The 17322-nt window shown below is 44.2% G+C and overlaps 1 protein-coding gene across 4 annotated transcripts in view; it reads left to right on the top strand.

The window, feature by feature from the left end:
* Positions 1 to 17322, top strand: part of LOC106599757 (adhesion G protein-coupled receptor L2) — a 126176-nt gene that overhangs the window by 65417 nt on the left and 43437 nt on the right. For all 4 annotated transcript variants that reach the window (XM_014191055.3, XM_014191057.3, XM_014191058.3 and 1 more), the window contains exon 6: positions 14628 to 14930. In XM_014191055.3, coding sequence (XP_014046530.2) covers positions 14628 to 14930 — 303 coding nt within the window. The remainder of the gene's footprint in view (positions 1 to 14627; positions 14931 to 17322) is intronic.

The raw sequence follows: 17322 nt of genomic DNA, 5'->3' as shown, positions 1-17322 counted from the left end.
CAGATGAATCCTGACTTGAGATCTGCATGTGTACATTGAATTTCACAAACTTAGTTTCAATAGATGATTGCTGTAAAGTTACAAACACATATTTCAGTTTAGTATACAGCCCTTTGTGTTGTGTTTGTGTCAGGTGCTGAACATATTCCTGTGTGTGTGTGTAGGGGGGGGGGGGGGGGGTGTATATAAGTCTCATGATGACAGATTTGTTTATTTTGAACACAATACAGGTGTGATTCAGAGAATAGTGGGGTTTGGTTAGTCCTTATTAGTAAACAGAAAATTACAGTTATACCTTGGAACGGGGTATAACTCCCTTAGGGGGCTTCGCAGTCTGGCACGAGGCATCCGCTGGAAAGCCTTGCTTCCTTTATTACCATAAGGCAAACTCAAGCATTCCCTCTCCACTTGGACCCTATCAAATTCTCTAATCTCAGGTCTTATCCCAATCCATTATGAGCAGTGGCCTTGTGAACTTCCCTTTAATGCCCCGGAATGGGATTCTGAAATATTGCACACGGTATGACAGAAGGTTATCCCATCCCCACTTTCCTTGCCTTGCCTTTGGATCCGATTCGGACATCTGTTGCTATGGCTACCCTATCAACCGTGTTGTTGACGGCCCCTCATTTACCCGAGATTGAGACAATCTCCATCATTTTGTGGGGGTTGGTGTTAAAACCCAGAGTTAAGGTACCGTGTGACTAGGTGGCGGTAATGCCGGTAAATCATGGCCCGGATGACAAGGTTGGAATAGTGACTTGAGCGCTGTTGAAGAGAAAAAAAAATAGAAAGGACCATCCGCCGAAATTGATATCTATTAGACGGTGTAGGGTTTTAAATGAATCTGTGAAGTGTCTGAGGAGAGACAGACGTGCGTGTCATCAGACAGGGCTCTTACATCACGCTGTGTGATAATGGGCGTAATTACCTGCCTGTAGCCTCCTTATCCCTAAAAACTAGGCTAAGTCCCCACTAACGCACTGCACTCGACAAGGAACTATCAACTCTATACCATGCTGGCGTGACGTCGGGATGCAGCTTCCTCCTTATCACTGAGAGCTCGGCTAAGTCCCCGCTAACGCACTGTGTAAGTCACCGTGGGGGGGGGGGGGGGGACATGCTACCACGCTGACGTCGGGGGGGTTCAAGTTGGAGTAAAACGATATTGAAAACGAAGTGATATTCGGTTAGTGAGGGTCCCAGGCTAGATTAACGTTAAGATTGTGAAATCTGATCCCCGACCTCTTGTGTCCAAGGGCAACGTATCCGCGGACACGCTGACCACCTGTCAACACGTCTGTTTGTTTTCCCTTTGCTCCCTCTACATGTATATCTGCCCAGCAGACAGACAGACAGACAGACAGACAGACAGACAGACAGACAGACAGACAGACAGACAGACAGACAGACAGACAGACAGACGGTGGCCGTGAGCTCTTGACATGAAGGTCAGAGGTTGAGTCTCTCTGTGTGCCCAACCCAACCAAAGCACTCAATTAAGTAGACTGTGTAGAATGGAACAGAATAAATACTAGAACTCTAATGAGCTAGTTCTCAATGGCCGAACTGGCATGTATGCACATGCAAATGGCCCATTTGGGATGCTCAGGTTAAGATGAATGTAAACTACCCTCAATTGCTTATAACAGCCACACGGAAAAAGAGAAGAGGAGTCCGCATGGCAGTGCATTTCCAATCAAGGGGCTTCACAGTGTTCTGTTATCACAGCTAATGCTACAGCAAATGCAAAGACCAGAGAGCCAGACGCACAAACAAACTCGCTGGCTCAGCTGCATGCGATAGACGTAATGATGAGAACAACCACACAGTACCTACACAGTTGTTGATTATTTGACCCTATTTAGTTTAAGACTCCTTGTTCGAGCTACAGTTCTGCTACTGGAATTGAAACGTATATATTTGCATTTATAACTGGCCTCTGCATATCAATAAGTGGTAGTGGTTAGAGCATTAGTGGTTAGAGCATTGGACTAGTAACCGGAAGTTTGTAAGCTCGAATCCCCGAGCTGACAAGGTAAAAATCGGTTGTTCTGCCCCTGAACAAGGCAGTTAACCCACTGTTCCTAGGCCGTCATTGAAAATAAGAGTTTGTTCTTAACTGATTTGCCTAGTTAAATAAAGGTACATTTTTAAAAAGTGTAATTTTATGAAACCATTGAACTGCTCATAGAGGAATGCAGATAGAGAAGCAAGGCTATGCCAGCTGCAAGATTCCACTAGGCTTTTGTGAATGGCACAGGTAGGCACATGAAAGTAAATGGTTCATGTTTAGTACAGAGAGGAATTAAACAACCTGTTCTGCAGAGTGATTGTGTGGTGCTAAAAGAACGACTCTCTCACTGATACCAACAAGCACTTGAGGTGCAGAGAGAGAACTAATTGTGTCCATTAAAGGAAAAATCCACAAATTACTATAATTTACTGTGTTAAATAACACTGTGAACAAGTGTTTCATTTTGTCGTTATAATAAGGTTGGTAGCAACATGTGATTGTTGTGGAAGTCAGTTGCAGCTCAAGTCGACTACAAAACCCACAATGCAATGATCTTTCTACGGGCTGGCCGTGTAGCTAGGGGATACCTTGCATTCAACCAAAATGTGTCTTCCGCTTTTAACCCAAGCCCTCTGAATCAGAGAGGTGTGGGAGGCATGTCTTAATCGATGTCATTGGCGCCCGGGGAGCAGTTGTTGGGGGTTAACTACCTTGCTCAAGGGCAGAACGGTAGATTGTTCCATCTTGCTTATTTAAACCAGCGACCTTTCGGTTAATGGCCTATTGCTGTTAACCACTAAGCTACCTGCCGCTCTAGCAAACATAGCTTCACACAATAATACGAAAGTCAATATCAGCATGTGAAGTAGCTAGTTCGCTGTAAAATCGCCTAAACAAACTGCGCTATCAATTTAGTAGTCTACAATCTCACCATGTTCAACCTGCAGATCGATGTGCCTTGCAGAGTGAAGTCTGACATTGGCAACGGCAATGCAATGCACCCTGGACTGAAGAGGCAGACTAATAGGAGAAATATAGTGGACCCTCTGTTAAATTACACATTTATCGAGGTAGGAATATCGCAAAACTATGATCAACGGCTCATTTAAGAGAAGACAACCTCCCACGTAATGACATCGGCCAGTATTGAAATCTGACATGTATGATAGATGTGATAGGTGATTTAAAAGTCATATTCATATTAACTTCTAGTGCAGTGAGAGAAGATTTATTGTAATGCTACATCATACCAGCTGAATTTCTCCCTGCTTGAACAGCAATAGCTCAGATGTACATGAAAACATTAAATTAACCTGGGAATTGATATAACCCAGAGATTTAAAAAAAACGATATAAAATTCAAAATGGATGTATCTTTCCATATAAACAGTTGAAGTCGGAAGTTTACATTTTTTTTTTTTGTAAATGAGAACTTGTTCTCAACTTGCCGACCTGGTTAAATAAAGGTGAAATACAAATAAATAAAAAACATACACCTTAGCCAAATACATTTAAACTCAGTTTTTCACAATTCCTGACATTTCACCCAAGTATAAATTCCCTGCCTTAGGTCAGTTAGGATCACCACTTTATTTTAAGAATGTGAAATGTCAGAATAATAGGAGAGAGAATGATTTATTTCAGGTTAGATTTTTTTCATCACATTCCCAGTGGGTCAGTTTACAGTTTGCATACACTCAAATAGCATTTGGTAGCATTGCCTTTAAATTGTTTAACTTGGGTCAAATGTTTCGGGTAGCCTTCCACAAGCTTCCCACAATGAGTTTTGGCCCATTCCTCCTGACAGAGCTGGTGTAACTGAGTCAGGTTTGTAGGCCTCCTTGCTCACACACACTTTTTCAGTTCTGCCCACAAATTTTCTATAGGATTGAGGTCAGGGCTTTGTGACGATCACTCCAATACCTTGACTTTGTTGTCCTTAAGCCATTTTGCCACAACTTTGGAAGTATGCTTTCTGTTTAAAGGCACAGTCAACTTAGTGTATGTAAACTTCTGACCCACTGGAATTGTGATACAGTGAATTATAAGTGAAATAATCTGTCTGTAAACAATTGTTGGAAAAATTATCTGTATCATGCACAAACTAGATGTCCTAACCGACTTGCCAAAACTATAGTTTGTTAACAAGAAATTTGTGGAATGGTTGAAAAACGAGTTTTAATGACTCCAACCTAAGTGTATGTAAACTTCCGACTTCAACTGTAGACACACCCTATGTGTTTTAATAAAATCAACTATATGCATTGACCTTGTCTGATGCTTTCAGCACTGTATTTGATGAAATAAGACACAAAAGTAACTTCTATTGGCATTTCCAACTATGTAAAAAATAGCCTACATGAAACCAACAAATAAAAACATTGCAGCCTGCAGGTAGAAAATAAATATCCTATGAATCACATTGGCTATGCATGGCCTGTCTGCAATGAACTTAAAACATTGTATCAACTGTTGTCTTGGGTTTGGCCTGAAGCTTGCTCTAGCAAACTTGCCACATTGTATAGAATATCAATACGGAACTGGTTAGATGACGCGGATGCTAAGCTACAGGACTGTTTTGCTAGCACAGACTGGAATATGTTCTGGGATTCATCCAATGGCATTGAGGAATACACTACCTCAGTCATTGGCTTCATCAATAAGTGCATCGATGACATCGATGTACGTACATATCCTAACCAGAAGCCATGGATTACAGGCAACATCCGCATCGAGCTAAAGGCTAGATCTGCCGCTTTCAAGGAGCGGGAGACTATTCGCTTAGAAGAAATCCCGCTATGCCCTCAGACGAACCATCAAACAAGCAAAGCGTCAATACAGGATTAAATCCTACTACACTGGCTCTGACGCTCGTCAGATGTGGCAGGGCTTGAAAACTATTACGGACTACAATGGGAAACCCAGACGCGAGCTGCCCAGTGACGCGAGCCTACCAGACGAGGTAAATGCCTTTTATGCTTGCTTAGAGGCAAGCACCACTGAAGCATGCACAAGAGCACCAGCTGTTCTGGATGACTGTATGATAACGCTCTCGGTAGCCGATGTGAACAAAACCTTTAAACAGGTCAACATTCACAAAGCCACTGGGTAAGACGGATTTCCAGGACGTGTACTCAAACCATGCGTGGACCAACTGTTAAGTGTCTTCACTGACATTTTCAACCTCTCTCTGACTGAGTCTGTAATACCTACATGTTTCAAGCAGACCACCATAGTCCCTGTGCCCAAGGAAGCGAAGGTAACCTGCCTAAATGATTACTTTCAAAGCATGAAGTGCTTTGAAAGGCTGGTCATGGCTCACATCAACAGCATCCTTCTGGACACCCTAGACCCACTCCAATTCGCATACCGCCCCAACAGATCCACAGATGACGCAATCTCAATCGCACTCCACACGGCCCTTTCTCACCTGGACAAAAGGAACACCTGTGTGAGAATGATGTTTATCGACTACAACTCAGCGTTCAACACCATAGTGCCCACGAAGCTCATCACTAAGCTAAGGACTCTGAGACTAAACACTTCCCTCTGCAACTGGATCCTGGACTTCCTGACGGGCCACCCCCAGGTGGTAAGAGTAGGCAACAATACATCTGCCACGCTGATCCTTAACACTGGGGCCCCTCAGGGGTGTGTACTTAGTCCCCTCCTGTATTCCCTATTCACCCACGACTGGGTGGCCAAAGACGACTCCAACACCATCATTAAGTTTGCTGACGACACAACAGTGGTAGGCCTGATCACCGACAACGATGAGACGTCCTATAGGGAGGAGGTTAGAGAACTGGCAGTGTGGTGCCAGGACAACAACCTCTACCTCAATGTGAGACAAAAAAAGCTGATCGTGGACTACAGAAAAAGGCGGGCCGAACAGGCCCCCATTAACATTGACGGGGCTGTAGTGGAGCGGGTCGAGAGTTTCAAGTTTCTTGGTGTCCACATCACCATCGAACCATCATGGTCCAAACATGCCAAGACAGTCGTGAAGAGGGCACGACAAAACCTTTTCCCCCTCAGGAGACTGAAAAGCTTCTACCCCAAGCCATTAGACTGCTGAACAATTCATAAAAATCGTCCCCCCCCCCCTCCTTGTACACTGCTGCTACTCGCTGTTTGTTTGTTACCTATGCATAGTCACTTCGCCCCCACCTACATGTAAATGCACTACTGTGATATACATCGTATATGCAAAAGTATGTGGACAGCCCTTCAAATTAGTGGATTTAGCTATTTCAGCCACACCTGTTGCTGAGATGTTTATCCAACATTGGCAGTAGAATGGCCTTACTGAAGAGCTCAGTGACTTTCAACGTGGCACTATCATAGGATGCCACCTTTCCAACAAGTCAGTTTGACAAATTTCTGCCCTGCTAGACCTGCCCGGGTCAACTGTAAGTGCTGTTATTGTGAAGTGGAAACGTCTAAGAGCAACAACGGCTCAGCCGCATAGTGGTAGGCCACGCAAGCTCACAGAACGGGACCGCGTAGCGCGTAAAAATAATCTATTCTCAGTTGCAACACTCACTACCAAGTTCCAAACTACACACTGGAAGCAATGTTAGTCGGGAGCTTCATGAAATGGGTTTCCATGGCCGAGCAGCCGCACACAAGCCTAAGATCACCATGCGCAATGCCAAGCGTTGGCTGGAGTGGTGTAAAGCTTGCCGTCATTGGACTCTGGAGCAGTGGAAATGCGTTCTCTGGAGTGATGAATCACGCTTCACCATCAGGCAGTCCCACGGACAAATCTGGGTTTGGCGGATGCCAGGAGAGTGGAGGCTGTTATAGCAGCAAAGGGGGGAACCAACTGTATATTAATGCCCATGGTTTTGTAATGAGATGTTCGACGAGCAGGTGCCCACATTCTTTTGGTCATGTAGCGTATGTAATGGGGAACTAACAATGAAAGGCAAACAATTCACACGATGAATTATGAAACAATGAATGTGCACAAATTGGCAGGAGGGAGCGTATTATGGAGCGAGATATGCATTGTGCATCTTAGCCACACTCCCCTTCTTCTTAGACTGTGCCATCCCCACGGCCTCCGCAATGGATTAGTCTCAGCCTCCGCAATGGATTAGTTCACTGAGATGGGCGCGAATAAGACAGGTGTCTTTTGCCATTAAAAAAATATAGATATATTTGCTACTGCTCGACCAAACGATTGACCAGTCGACTAATTGGCGTCAGCCCTATTTAAGATTCATGGGGCCCCACGTAAAAGTTGTCAGTTGAACCGAATCACTACGATTCTCTCCTTTACCGAGATCTGTAGTCAGTATATTACCACGACTGTGCCTTCTCCTACTATGCCAACAACCTTTGCATCCACCCTTTTTGAAAAGCTCATCCTGCGGGAGCCAGGTAAAGCCGATTTATATATCTATATTAGGTGTTTTAGGGGATAAGACAGAAACCAAAACAAATGGACCTGAATGTTTCCAAATGTATATTTTGTGTGCATATATAACTGTGTTTGTTACCTGTATAATTCCTCAGATATATTCAAAACTCCAAGGATTCATTTGAATTTGCTACAGGGGTATGAGTTTCAGAACACATACATGTGTTGAAGAGTGAAACTCCTCTAATGCTTTCCGAACACACAAGACACCAGTGATCAAGACGTTAATAGTCCACCTCCTTAGAAGGCTGACTATTTAAGAGATCGTACTGCTCCAACGTGACAATAAAATGTGCCCCTAAGTGCCACCCTTTACAAAATGTGTAGGGACAAACTTGCAAGGGTATTGTCTGAGATTCCTCAAAGACATCGACTCGGGACTTGGTCTAATTAATTCCAAAGGCTAATCAGGGGAGCCAATAATTGCCAGGAGCATTTCAAAGTAATGAGGGGAGAAGGGAGAAAATGTATTTGCCTTCGAGGTAGCATTGATCTGAGGAGTAAAAAAGAGGAGTGTTAAATGAATGCCTTCACAGAGAGGAACAGGGCCAATGGAGAACTGTGGGGTTTAGCCACATGGAGAGATCCAAAAACCCAAGGAGAAGAAAGGCACAGCTGAGTCGCCGACCATGCCACTGCATTCATGGAAAAGGCTAGTTAGTGAGATTATAATCGACTAGATCTCCTTCTGCCTCACAAAACGTGCTGATGTCATAAAGCGCCTCGTCTTGCCTCGCTCTATCGACGTTCTGCTCATTCAATCTGGCTGCTTATAAAACTCAGTTATGCATATTTATTTGAATGCTTTTTAAACTTTGCGTCGACGTGTAGCACGATGAAGAAGCACTTGCTGGGCTCATTAATAAATTGTATCGTGACTGACACACAGTGAGGCTTTTGGGATTGGGCTTTATACTCTTTGAAGCAGAGAAACAAAGGGAATATTTACCAGATCACGTGGGTTGGTCCTTGCCGCTTAGTGGATCAGAAGGAATTAACACATCAGCAAGGAGAGTCATGCAGACCGGAGTCAAGGGTGTGTGTGTGTGTGTGTGTGTGTGTGTGTGTGTGTGTGTGTGTGTGTGTGTGTGTGTGTGTGTGTGTGTGTGTGTGTGTGTGTGTGTGTGTCTGTGTGTGTGTGTGTCAGAGGTCAAGGTGCCAGGCGGATAGTTGGAACGACTCCATTTGTTCCTCTTGTTGCCATGGCACAAGTCTTCATGAGTCTGACTTCCTGATTGGGGGATTGGAATATGTGACTTAAAGTGGACATTTTAAAGAACTGGAAGAGAGAGTGTTCATAGCTGTACAGTATATTTTGTGCTAGCTACCTTTCTCTCTCAAAGTGGCTCCATGGCCTGGTGTCCCTACCGTAGGTATGAGGTGGCCCCAGTCTTCAGTTTCAGCTCTCGTAAATCAGATCACATTGATCCAAATCCTGTCTGGCTGGCAGTGGCAGGGCTTTTTCTGTCTCTTGATCTTTAAGAACAACTGTCAATAACGCCCACCGCAATGCCACAGCAATGCTTGATGTGGTAATCGCCCTAGTCCAGTAAATACAGGTAATAAGCACACATTAGGAGGAAAACAAACTACGCCTTTTCAGTTATTTACTTCATCCACTGTGTGATTTTTTCTGCCAGAATGACCCATGAGTTATTCCAAATTGTACTAAAGGCAAAGCCAGGAAAAACCTGTCTTCCCAGGGCAGAAAGGGCTATGTGACCTGAGGGTTCACTTAGACCCATTACGGGAGCTACTAGCTACACAGAACTGATGTTCACGTCAGCGCGTCACACAGGCTCAAGCAGAGCAGGATGAGACTGCATAAAAACAAGCGAATGTAATATTCATGTTTTCTGGGTTTTGTTGTTTCTCTCTATCATTAGCTACTGGTCTGGCGTAGGGATCTTCAAAAAAGCAACACCACAGTTGTGGCTCACCAGTATTGCTGTTTACTCCCTTTTTAAGTTTGAGATATTCAGAGAGAGAGGGAGACTGTCTGGCTGACTGGAAATGGCTAAGCTTAAAACGCACAGATGCACACACACACACACACACACGTTAACACTCGCAGACACACATACATTCTCACACACACACACGCCCACACACTCACTCACCCTCACACCATTCGTTATTCATGGCGTTGCAGTGTAGGCTGGTGGTGCGTTGGTTGTGTCGTGTCCAACAGTTTGGTACAGGCTGTTTTGGCCTCTTATTGCAGTCCTCATAGATGGCCAGATTCACACTTTGAAAAACACTGTGTGAATTAAGAAACACCGCCACAAAGTTTTGGAGGATTCTGACATTTGGAAGTTCATTGAGACTTTGCTTAATTATTGAATCTATTGTGACGCCGATGTAGTGGCACTCAGTATTTGACATTTTCATTCAGTCGATCGACTATTTAATCAACCCTTTCGTTTCAACAATCATTGATTTCAAAACAAACCTTGAATTGTCGTAAAGACCGAAATAGCTACTTTCTGCAGAGAGAGAGAGGAGAGTCACAAGACGTTTGTTTCTTCCGTGCCACAGACACACTGATGGCCCGTTATTATGTTGTTTCCCTGTCAAACTTTCTTAAATAACCTTTTTATGTCGTTTTCTCAATTCTTCAGAGATAATGGCAAACGTGTCCTTTCCAGAGCCATGAGAAATCTGGCTTTTCTGGAGTTGGGACTTGGTCTTCAAACAATAGGGCTAGCTTAGACAAACAGCATACACTAGCTGTGCCTCTGATCATCTTGTTAGTATTTCATTTTTGGAAAGTAAGAAAAGTGCCCTGCGGTGATGTTAAAATATAGAACTCTAACTTCATCTTTATTTATCATTAGTGGAAAGTATTGCTTAACCCTTTCCTCACTCCCTTGAAGTGCCCCATTACTTGCTGCCGATTGTGTATAGTTCATTCTATTTAGTTTTTGCAAGTTCCGACATTTTTTTTGTGGACAGTGTTGCCTAACCCTTTATTTGCTTTCTCAATGGCCCCCATTCCACTGCTGTCGATTCCATTATATCTAGTTCATTCTATTCGGTTTTCAAAAGTTCCCAAAATTCCCGACACCGTGCATTTTTCAGAGTGCTACTCAACCTCTGAGCACCTCATGTTATTTATAACAGACATCACTCAACATATGCCACCCAGAGTGTCCTAGCCGTCTGCCTCCCCACCCAGAGGGACTTTAACTAGCTCTTGAGTGAAATGACAGCTAATTGAGGTGGCCCCTCTCTGGCCTGAGTGCTAGCAGAGGACACACAGCTTTCAACCACCATCTGTGAAATGACTCGTCATAATCAAAAGAAAATGATAGAGTGCGGGAGGGCGGTGGATGGAGACATCAAGAGAAATGTAACAGGAAGATGGTCCTCTTTGACAAGTGGTTTAGATTTGGTATATTTATCTTATTTGTTTATTTATTTATCTGTCGCTGTAGAGAGGAAGCGGCCGCGAGGTCAAGTTCGGGCACTAGTAAACTACAACTAGACCAGAATTCCAGCGCTCATCAGTAGCTATGATAGTCTCCTTCGAATAGTGACTCTGGTATGAGGGTTTTTCTCTCAGTATGGTGTTTTGTAGATTCCCTTTAAGTCTTTATTCTCTCACAGCCTCTTGCCTGTCCACAGGGAGAGAGAACACCACCACACAACCCGCTGCGGCATGAATGTCAAATATTCATAAGAGACCTCCTCTCAACATCTGTTCACACAACAATGAACTGGACATATGTCAGACGCTCATTTGCATCCACGCTCAGTGCTCAGAAACGTGAGTGAGTGAGTAGCTGACCGACAGATGGACGCACAATGAAGGAATGAGTACAGCCCAATTAAACACTGCTCCTGCCAGGGGAGAGAAGGTCATTGAATGAAATGTCATAACACAACAACATTGCAACAAGGCTGGTTGATCCTGGCTGCCATTTTCTTTCATCCGAAATGTGTCGCTGTCTGGGCCACTTTTTTTCCCCTCCCCGTTTTTCTGAGAAGCGCGGCGTCCGGCTAGATTTAATGCTTTGTTGTTTATGCATTCTGAGGTCTTTCTCAAAAACCCTGTCATAAACACAGACAGACACAGACAGGGCTTTGTAATGAACTTCCAGATTTCACTGAAATGGAAACACAAAACAAAGACGACCAGTCTCCTGATGGTCTGATTAGCTCCAGAGCTCAGACTCTAAATGTGGGCATTCTCACCATTCAGGTCGGGAGGAAATGGAGATATGTGTTTGATGATGGGGTGTCAGATAGCATGATATTGCCTTTTCCCTGAAGCACCATGGGCCTCTGAAGACGGCACTGCGGGACTTTCACAGTAGCAGACCTCATTCTGGGAAGCTGCCTCTTATCAGCCCCAGCGATCGTGTGGCCGTGGAAATAATATAAGATCAGTAAGGCAAGAGGCAACCAGTGTAGTCATGCACACAGTCACTGTCTCACATACGCGGGTTGCAAGCATACCCAAGCATGCACAATAAACTGTTTTCTCTGTACTCTTTTTATATCTATTTTCCTATTTGCCTCTTTCATTCAAATATACATCTACTGTACATTCACAGTTCTGTGATCACACAAATGGGTAGAGACTGTAAAAAAGGCTACAGACTACACCTTCTTGGTTACTACACACACCTACACAGATGTTCTTTATAGCTGTGCATTGAATACAGGAGCAGAGCATTATCGCTGAGGTATGGTTTTTGCCCAGAGCATGGCAGTTTAGTTTCCTCACGCCGGCTTTATCAAAGAGAGAGATGAAACGGACAAGAAAAAAGTCAAATGCAGGCAGGCTTTGTCTTCCCTGTTGACATTTAATCAGCCACTCCCAGGACAGCCAGGCAGATGCTGCTACACTACCTGACCTCTCGTTATTTTGGGGATTGGGTAAAGATAAAAATAGCTGAGATAGCGTAGTGCTGGGGTCGCCCCTGGGTGCACGTTTTGGTTTTTGACCCAGCACTACACTTCTGATTCAAATAACCAAAGCTTGATGAGTTTGTTATTTGAATCAATTGTGTAGTTCCGGTGGGGCCCCAGGACCGATTTTTGTGAAACCTTGGTGTAGTGTTTGCAGGTTTCCTCCTCCTAACTTTGTGCTTTCTGTGCTGGAGCAGAAACAGAACAGAGGGAGGTGGAGTAATACCTGAGTGCTGCAGTAGACTCTTTGTCTCCAGGAATGTATAGGCGTCTCCAGTTGATGTGTAGAGTAGAGCAGCCATCCCTTCTAGAGGTCGACCGATTATGATTTTTCAACGCCGATACCGATGCCGATTGTTGGATGGCCAAAAGGGTTGATACCGATTAATCGGACGATTTTTTTGAATTTTTTTCCCCCCTGTATTTATTTGTAGTAATGACAATTACAACAATACTGAATGAACACTTATTTTAACTAAATATAATACATCAATAAAATCTATTTAGCCTCAAATAAATAATGAAACGTGTTCAATTTGGTTTAAATAATGCAAAAACAAAGTGTTGGAGAAGAAAGTAAAAGTGCAATATGTGCCATGTAAGAAAGCTAACGTTTAAGTGCCTTGCTCAGAACATGAGAACATATGAAAGCTGGTGGTTCCTTTTAACATGAGTCTTCAATATTCCCAGGTAAGAAGTTTTAGGTTGTAGTTATTTTAGGAATTATAGGACTATTTCTCTTTATACGATTTGTATTTCATATACCTTTGACTGTTGGATGTTCTTATAGGCACTTTAGTATTGCCAGGTTAACAGTATAGCTTCCGTCCCTCTCCTCGCTCCTACCTTGGCTCGAACCAGGAACACATCGACAACAGCCACCCTCGAAGCGGTGTTACCCATGCAGAGCAAAGTGAACAACTACTCCAAGTCTCAGAGCGAGTGACGTTTGAAACGCTATTAGCGCACACCCGCTAACTAGCTAGCCATTTCACATCGGTTACACCAGCCTAATCTTGGGAGTTGATAGGCTTGAAGTCATAAACATGCTTGAAGCATTGCGAAGAGCTGCTGGCAAAATGCACGAAAGTGCTGTTTGAATGAATGCTTACGAGCCTGCTGGTGCCTACCACCGCTCAGTCAGACTGCTCTATCAAATCATAAACTTAATTATAATATAATAAACACACAGAAATACGAGCCTTAGGTCATTAATATGGTTGAATCCGGAAACTATCACCTCGAAAACAAAACGTTTTTTTCTTTTAGTGAAATACGGAACCGTTCCGTATTTTATCTAACGGGTGGCATCCCTAAGTCTAAATATTCCTGTTACATTGCACAACCTTCAATGTTATGTCATAATTACGTAATATTCTGGCAACTTAGTTCGCAACGAGCCAGGCGGCCCAAACTGTTGCATATACCCTGACTCTGCGTGCAATGAACGCAAGAGAAGTGACACAATTTCACTTGGTTAATATTGCCTGCTAACCTGGATTTCTTTTAGCTAAATATGCAGGTTTAAAAATATATACTTGTGTATTGATTTTAAGAAAGACATTGATGTTTATGGTTAGGTACACGTTGGAGCAATGACAGTCCTTTTTTGCGAATGCGCACCGCATCGATTATATGCAACGCAGGACAGGCTAGGTAAACTAGTAATATCATCAACCATGTGTAGTTAACTAGTGATTATGATTGATTGATTGATTGTTTTTTACAAGATAAGTTTAATGCTAGCTAGCAACTTACCTTGGCTTCTTACTGCATTTGCGTAACAGGCTGGCTCCTCGTGGAGTACAATGTAAAGCAGGTGGTTAGAGCGTTGGACTAGTTAACCGTAAGGTTGCAAGATTGAATCCCCGAGCTGACTAGGTAAAAATCTGTCGTTCTGCCCCTGAACAAGGCAGTTAACCCACCATTCCTAGGCTGTCATTGAAAATAAGAATGTGTTCTTAACTGACTTGGCTAGTTAAATAAAGGTGTAAAAAAAAAAAATGTAAAAAATCAGTGTCCAAAAATACTGATTACCGATTGTTATGAAAACTTGAAATCGGCCCTAATTAATCGGCCATTCCGATTAATCGCTCGACTTTTAATCCCTTCTAGTGGTGTGGAACTAAAACAGTGAAACTACCTTGAACTTTCCCTGCTGACTGATGTATCTGATGTATGTCTGAAATGTATGAAGGGAGTTCAAGGTAAGGCTGGGTTTTATGAAAGCTATAACCACCACTCTTCTCTCTCATCCTCTCCTAGTGCCAACTACAAAAGATGTCTCCCTCTCATCAGCCCTGCCTGAGACCACCACTCTCATCACCACCACCACGTCCACAGTCAAAGGCCCAGTTAACACCACGATTCCGGCTGACCCCAGGGATGGGAGAGAGAGAGAGGCGGGTAACCCAGCGGAGGACCCCCATGGGACGGCTGACCCCACCGCCCCAGAGATCCCCCCCACCCCCAGGCGCTTCTGTGAGGGAACAACGAAGAGAGGCATTTCCTGGCCCCAGACACACACTGGAGTCACCGTAGAGAGACCCTGCCCCAAAGGAACCAAAGGTACTATCAGGAACTAGGAGGTTGGGGGGGGTGGGGAGGTGTGTGAGGTATGTGTGTGTGTGTGTGTGTGTGTAGTCCTCTGTGTATGAATGTGTTAGTGCTTATTAGTGTGTTTAGACATTGTCTTTCACATAGCCTACCTTACATTGGACAAGGTCCCAAAATGTGATATTCATTACCTACAATATGCTGATAGGGCCAAACAGACAATATAGGAAGATAAAATAAACAGTAAGAGAATGTACAATGTGGTGGCGTAAGGGGATGTATATTATCATTGTTTTTTCAATAATATGGAATGCAGACATGCAGGACATTAAGGCTTACGAAGAATTCAGTAATATATACGGTACAGAGCAGTGGCGGTCAATGCAGTTTAAGATGAGGGGGGATGATTTTCTTTTCATGAGCATAGCCTTATTTCTATTACAGCATATTGGATGACTCTCATTCATATTCCATTCACCCAGTTCAATGTAACAGCGATAGGTTTAGGCTACTACATGATACTGAATGTCCCCTATACCCCACACACTCTTGCATGCATCGAGCTGATATAGGGTGTAATCATTAGCCCAACATCTGCAAATTAGTGTTTCTGTTGGACATATTCAGGTATGTTTATCCCTGTTTTGTTCCATTTGCTTCCGTTTTTAAGATTTTTTTCCCCAACCAAATTGGCAAAATGAATACAATGAGGGAAAAAAGTATTTGATCCCCTGCTGATTTTGTACGTTTGCCCACTGACAAAGAAATGATCAGTCTATAATTTTAATGGTAGGTTTACTTGAACAGTGAGAGACAGAATAACAACAAAAAAATCCAGAAAAACGCATGTCAAAAATGTTATAAAATGATTTGCATTTTAATGAGGGAAATAAGTATTTGACCCCTCTGCAAAACATGACTTAGTACTTGGTGGCAAAACCCTTGTTGGCAATCACAGAGGTCAGACAATTCTTGTAGTTGGCCACCAGGTTTGCACACATCTTAGGAGGGATTTTGTCCCACTCCTCTTTGCAGATCTTCTCCAAGTCATTAAGGTTTCGAGGCTGATGTTTGGCAACTCGAACCTTCAGCTCCCTCCACAGATTTTCTATGGGATTAAGGTCTGGAGACTGGCTAGGCCACTCCAGGACCTTAATGTGCTTCTTCTTGAGCCACTCCTTTGTTGCCTTGGCCGTGTGTTTTGGGTCATTGCCATGCTGGAATACCCATCCACGACCCATTTTCAATGCCCTGGCTGAGGGAAGGAGGTTCTCACCCAAGATTTGACAGTACATGGCCCTGTCCATCATCCCTTTGATGCGGTGAAGTTGTCCTGTCTCCTTAGCAGAAGAACACCCCCAAAGTATAATGTTTCCACCTCCATGTTTGACGGTGGGGACGGTGTTCTTGGGGTCATAGGCAGCATTCCTCCTCCTCCAAATACGGCGAGTTGAGTTGATGCCAAAGAGCTCCATTTTGCTCTCATCTGACCACAACACTTTCACCCAGTTGTCCTCTGAATCATTCAGATGTTCATTGGCAAACTTCAGACGGGCATGTATATGTGCTTTCTTGAGCAGGGGGACCTTGCGGGCGCTGCAGGATTTCAGTCCTTCACGGCATAGTGTGTTACTGTCACGTCCTGACCAGCAGATGGAGCTGGTGTAGTAGTTTGGGGGTCAGGACGTGGCAGTCTGGTGTGTGTCTTGTGACTCCTGGTCAGGAACAGCTGGGAATCGTTGTTCATGATTGGGAGTCACATATGTAGGAGTTGTTTGTCACTGGGGTTTGTGGGTAATTGTTTCTGTTTGAGTATTTTCCTCACAGGACTGTTTGCTGTCGTTTTTTGTTCATTTTGTAGTGTTCTCTTGTTTATTTGAATTAAAACTCTAATGATGAACACATCCTCTGCTGCACCTTGGTTCCCTCAGTCGTTACAGAATTACCCACCAACAAAGGACCAAGCAGCGGAAGAAGGCTGGCGAGGTAAGGGAGACCGGGAGGCACCCCCAAGAATTTTTTAGGGGGGGGCACAAGGGGAGTTTTGCGGGGCAAGAATGGAGCCCCAGGCCAGCTCCCCGCACTAGCATGGAGGTGCGTGTTCGCAATCTGGTACGCCCAGTACCAGCACCACGCACCAGGAGTCTAGTGTGTCAACCCAGCCTCGCCAGTCAACAGTCGTCATCAGAGCTGCCCGCCAGTCAACAGTCGTCGTCAGAGCTGCCCGCCAGTCAACAGTCGTCGTCAGAGCTGCCCGCCAGTCAACAGTCGTCGTCAGAGCTGCCCGCCAGTCAACAGTCGTCGTCAGAGCTGCCCGCCAGTCAACAGTCGTCGTCAGAGCTGCCCGCCAGTCAACAGTCGTCGTCAGAGCTGCCCGCCAGTCAACAGTCGTCGTCAGAGCTGC

This window comes from Salmo salar, chromosome 03, assembly GCF_965601325.2.
Source record: "Salmo salar chromosome 03, fSalSal1, whole genome shotgun sequence".
Lineage (NCBI taxonomy): Eukaryota > Metazoa > Chordata > Actinopteri > Salmoniformes > Salmonidae > Salmo > Salmo salar.
Note: the sequence above shows the minus strand (reverse complement) of the source record. Positions and strands in the feature narration are given on the sequence as shown.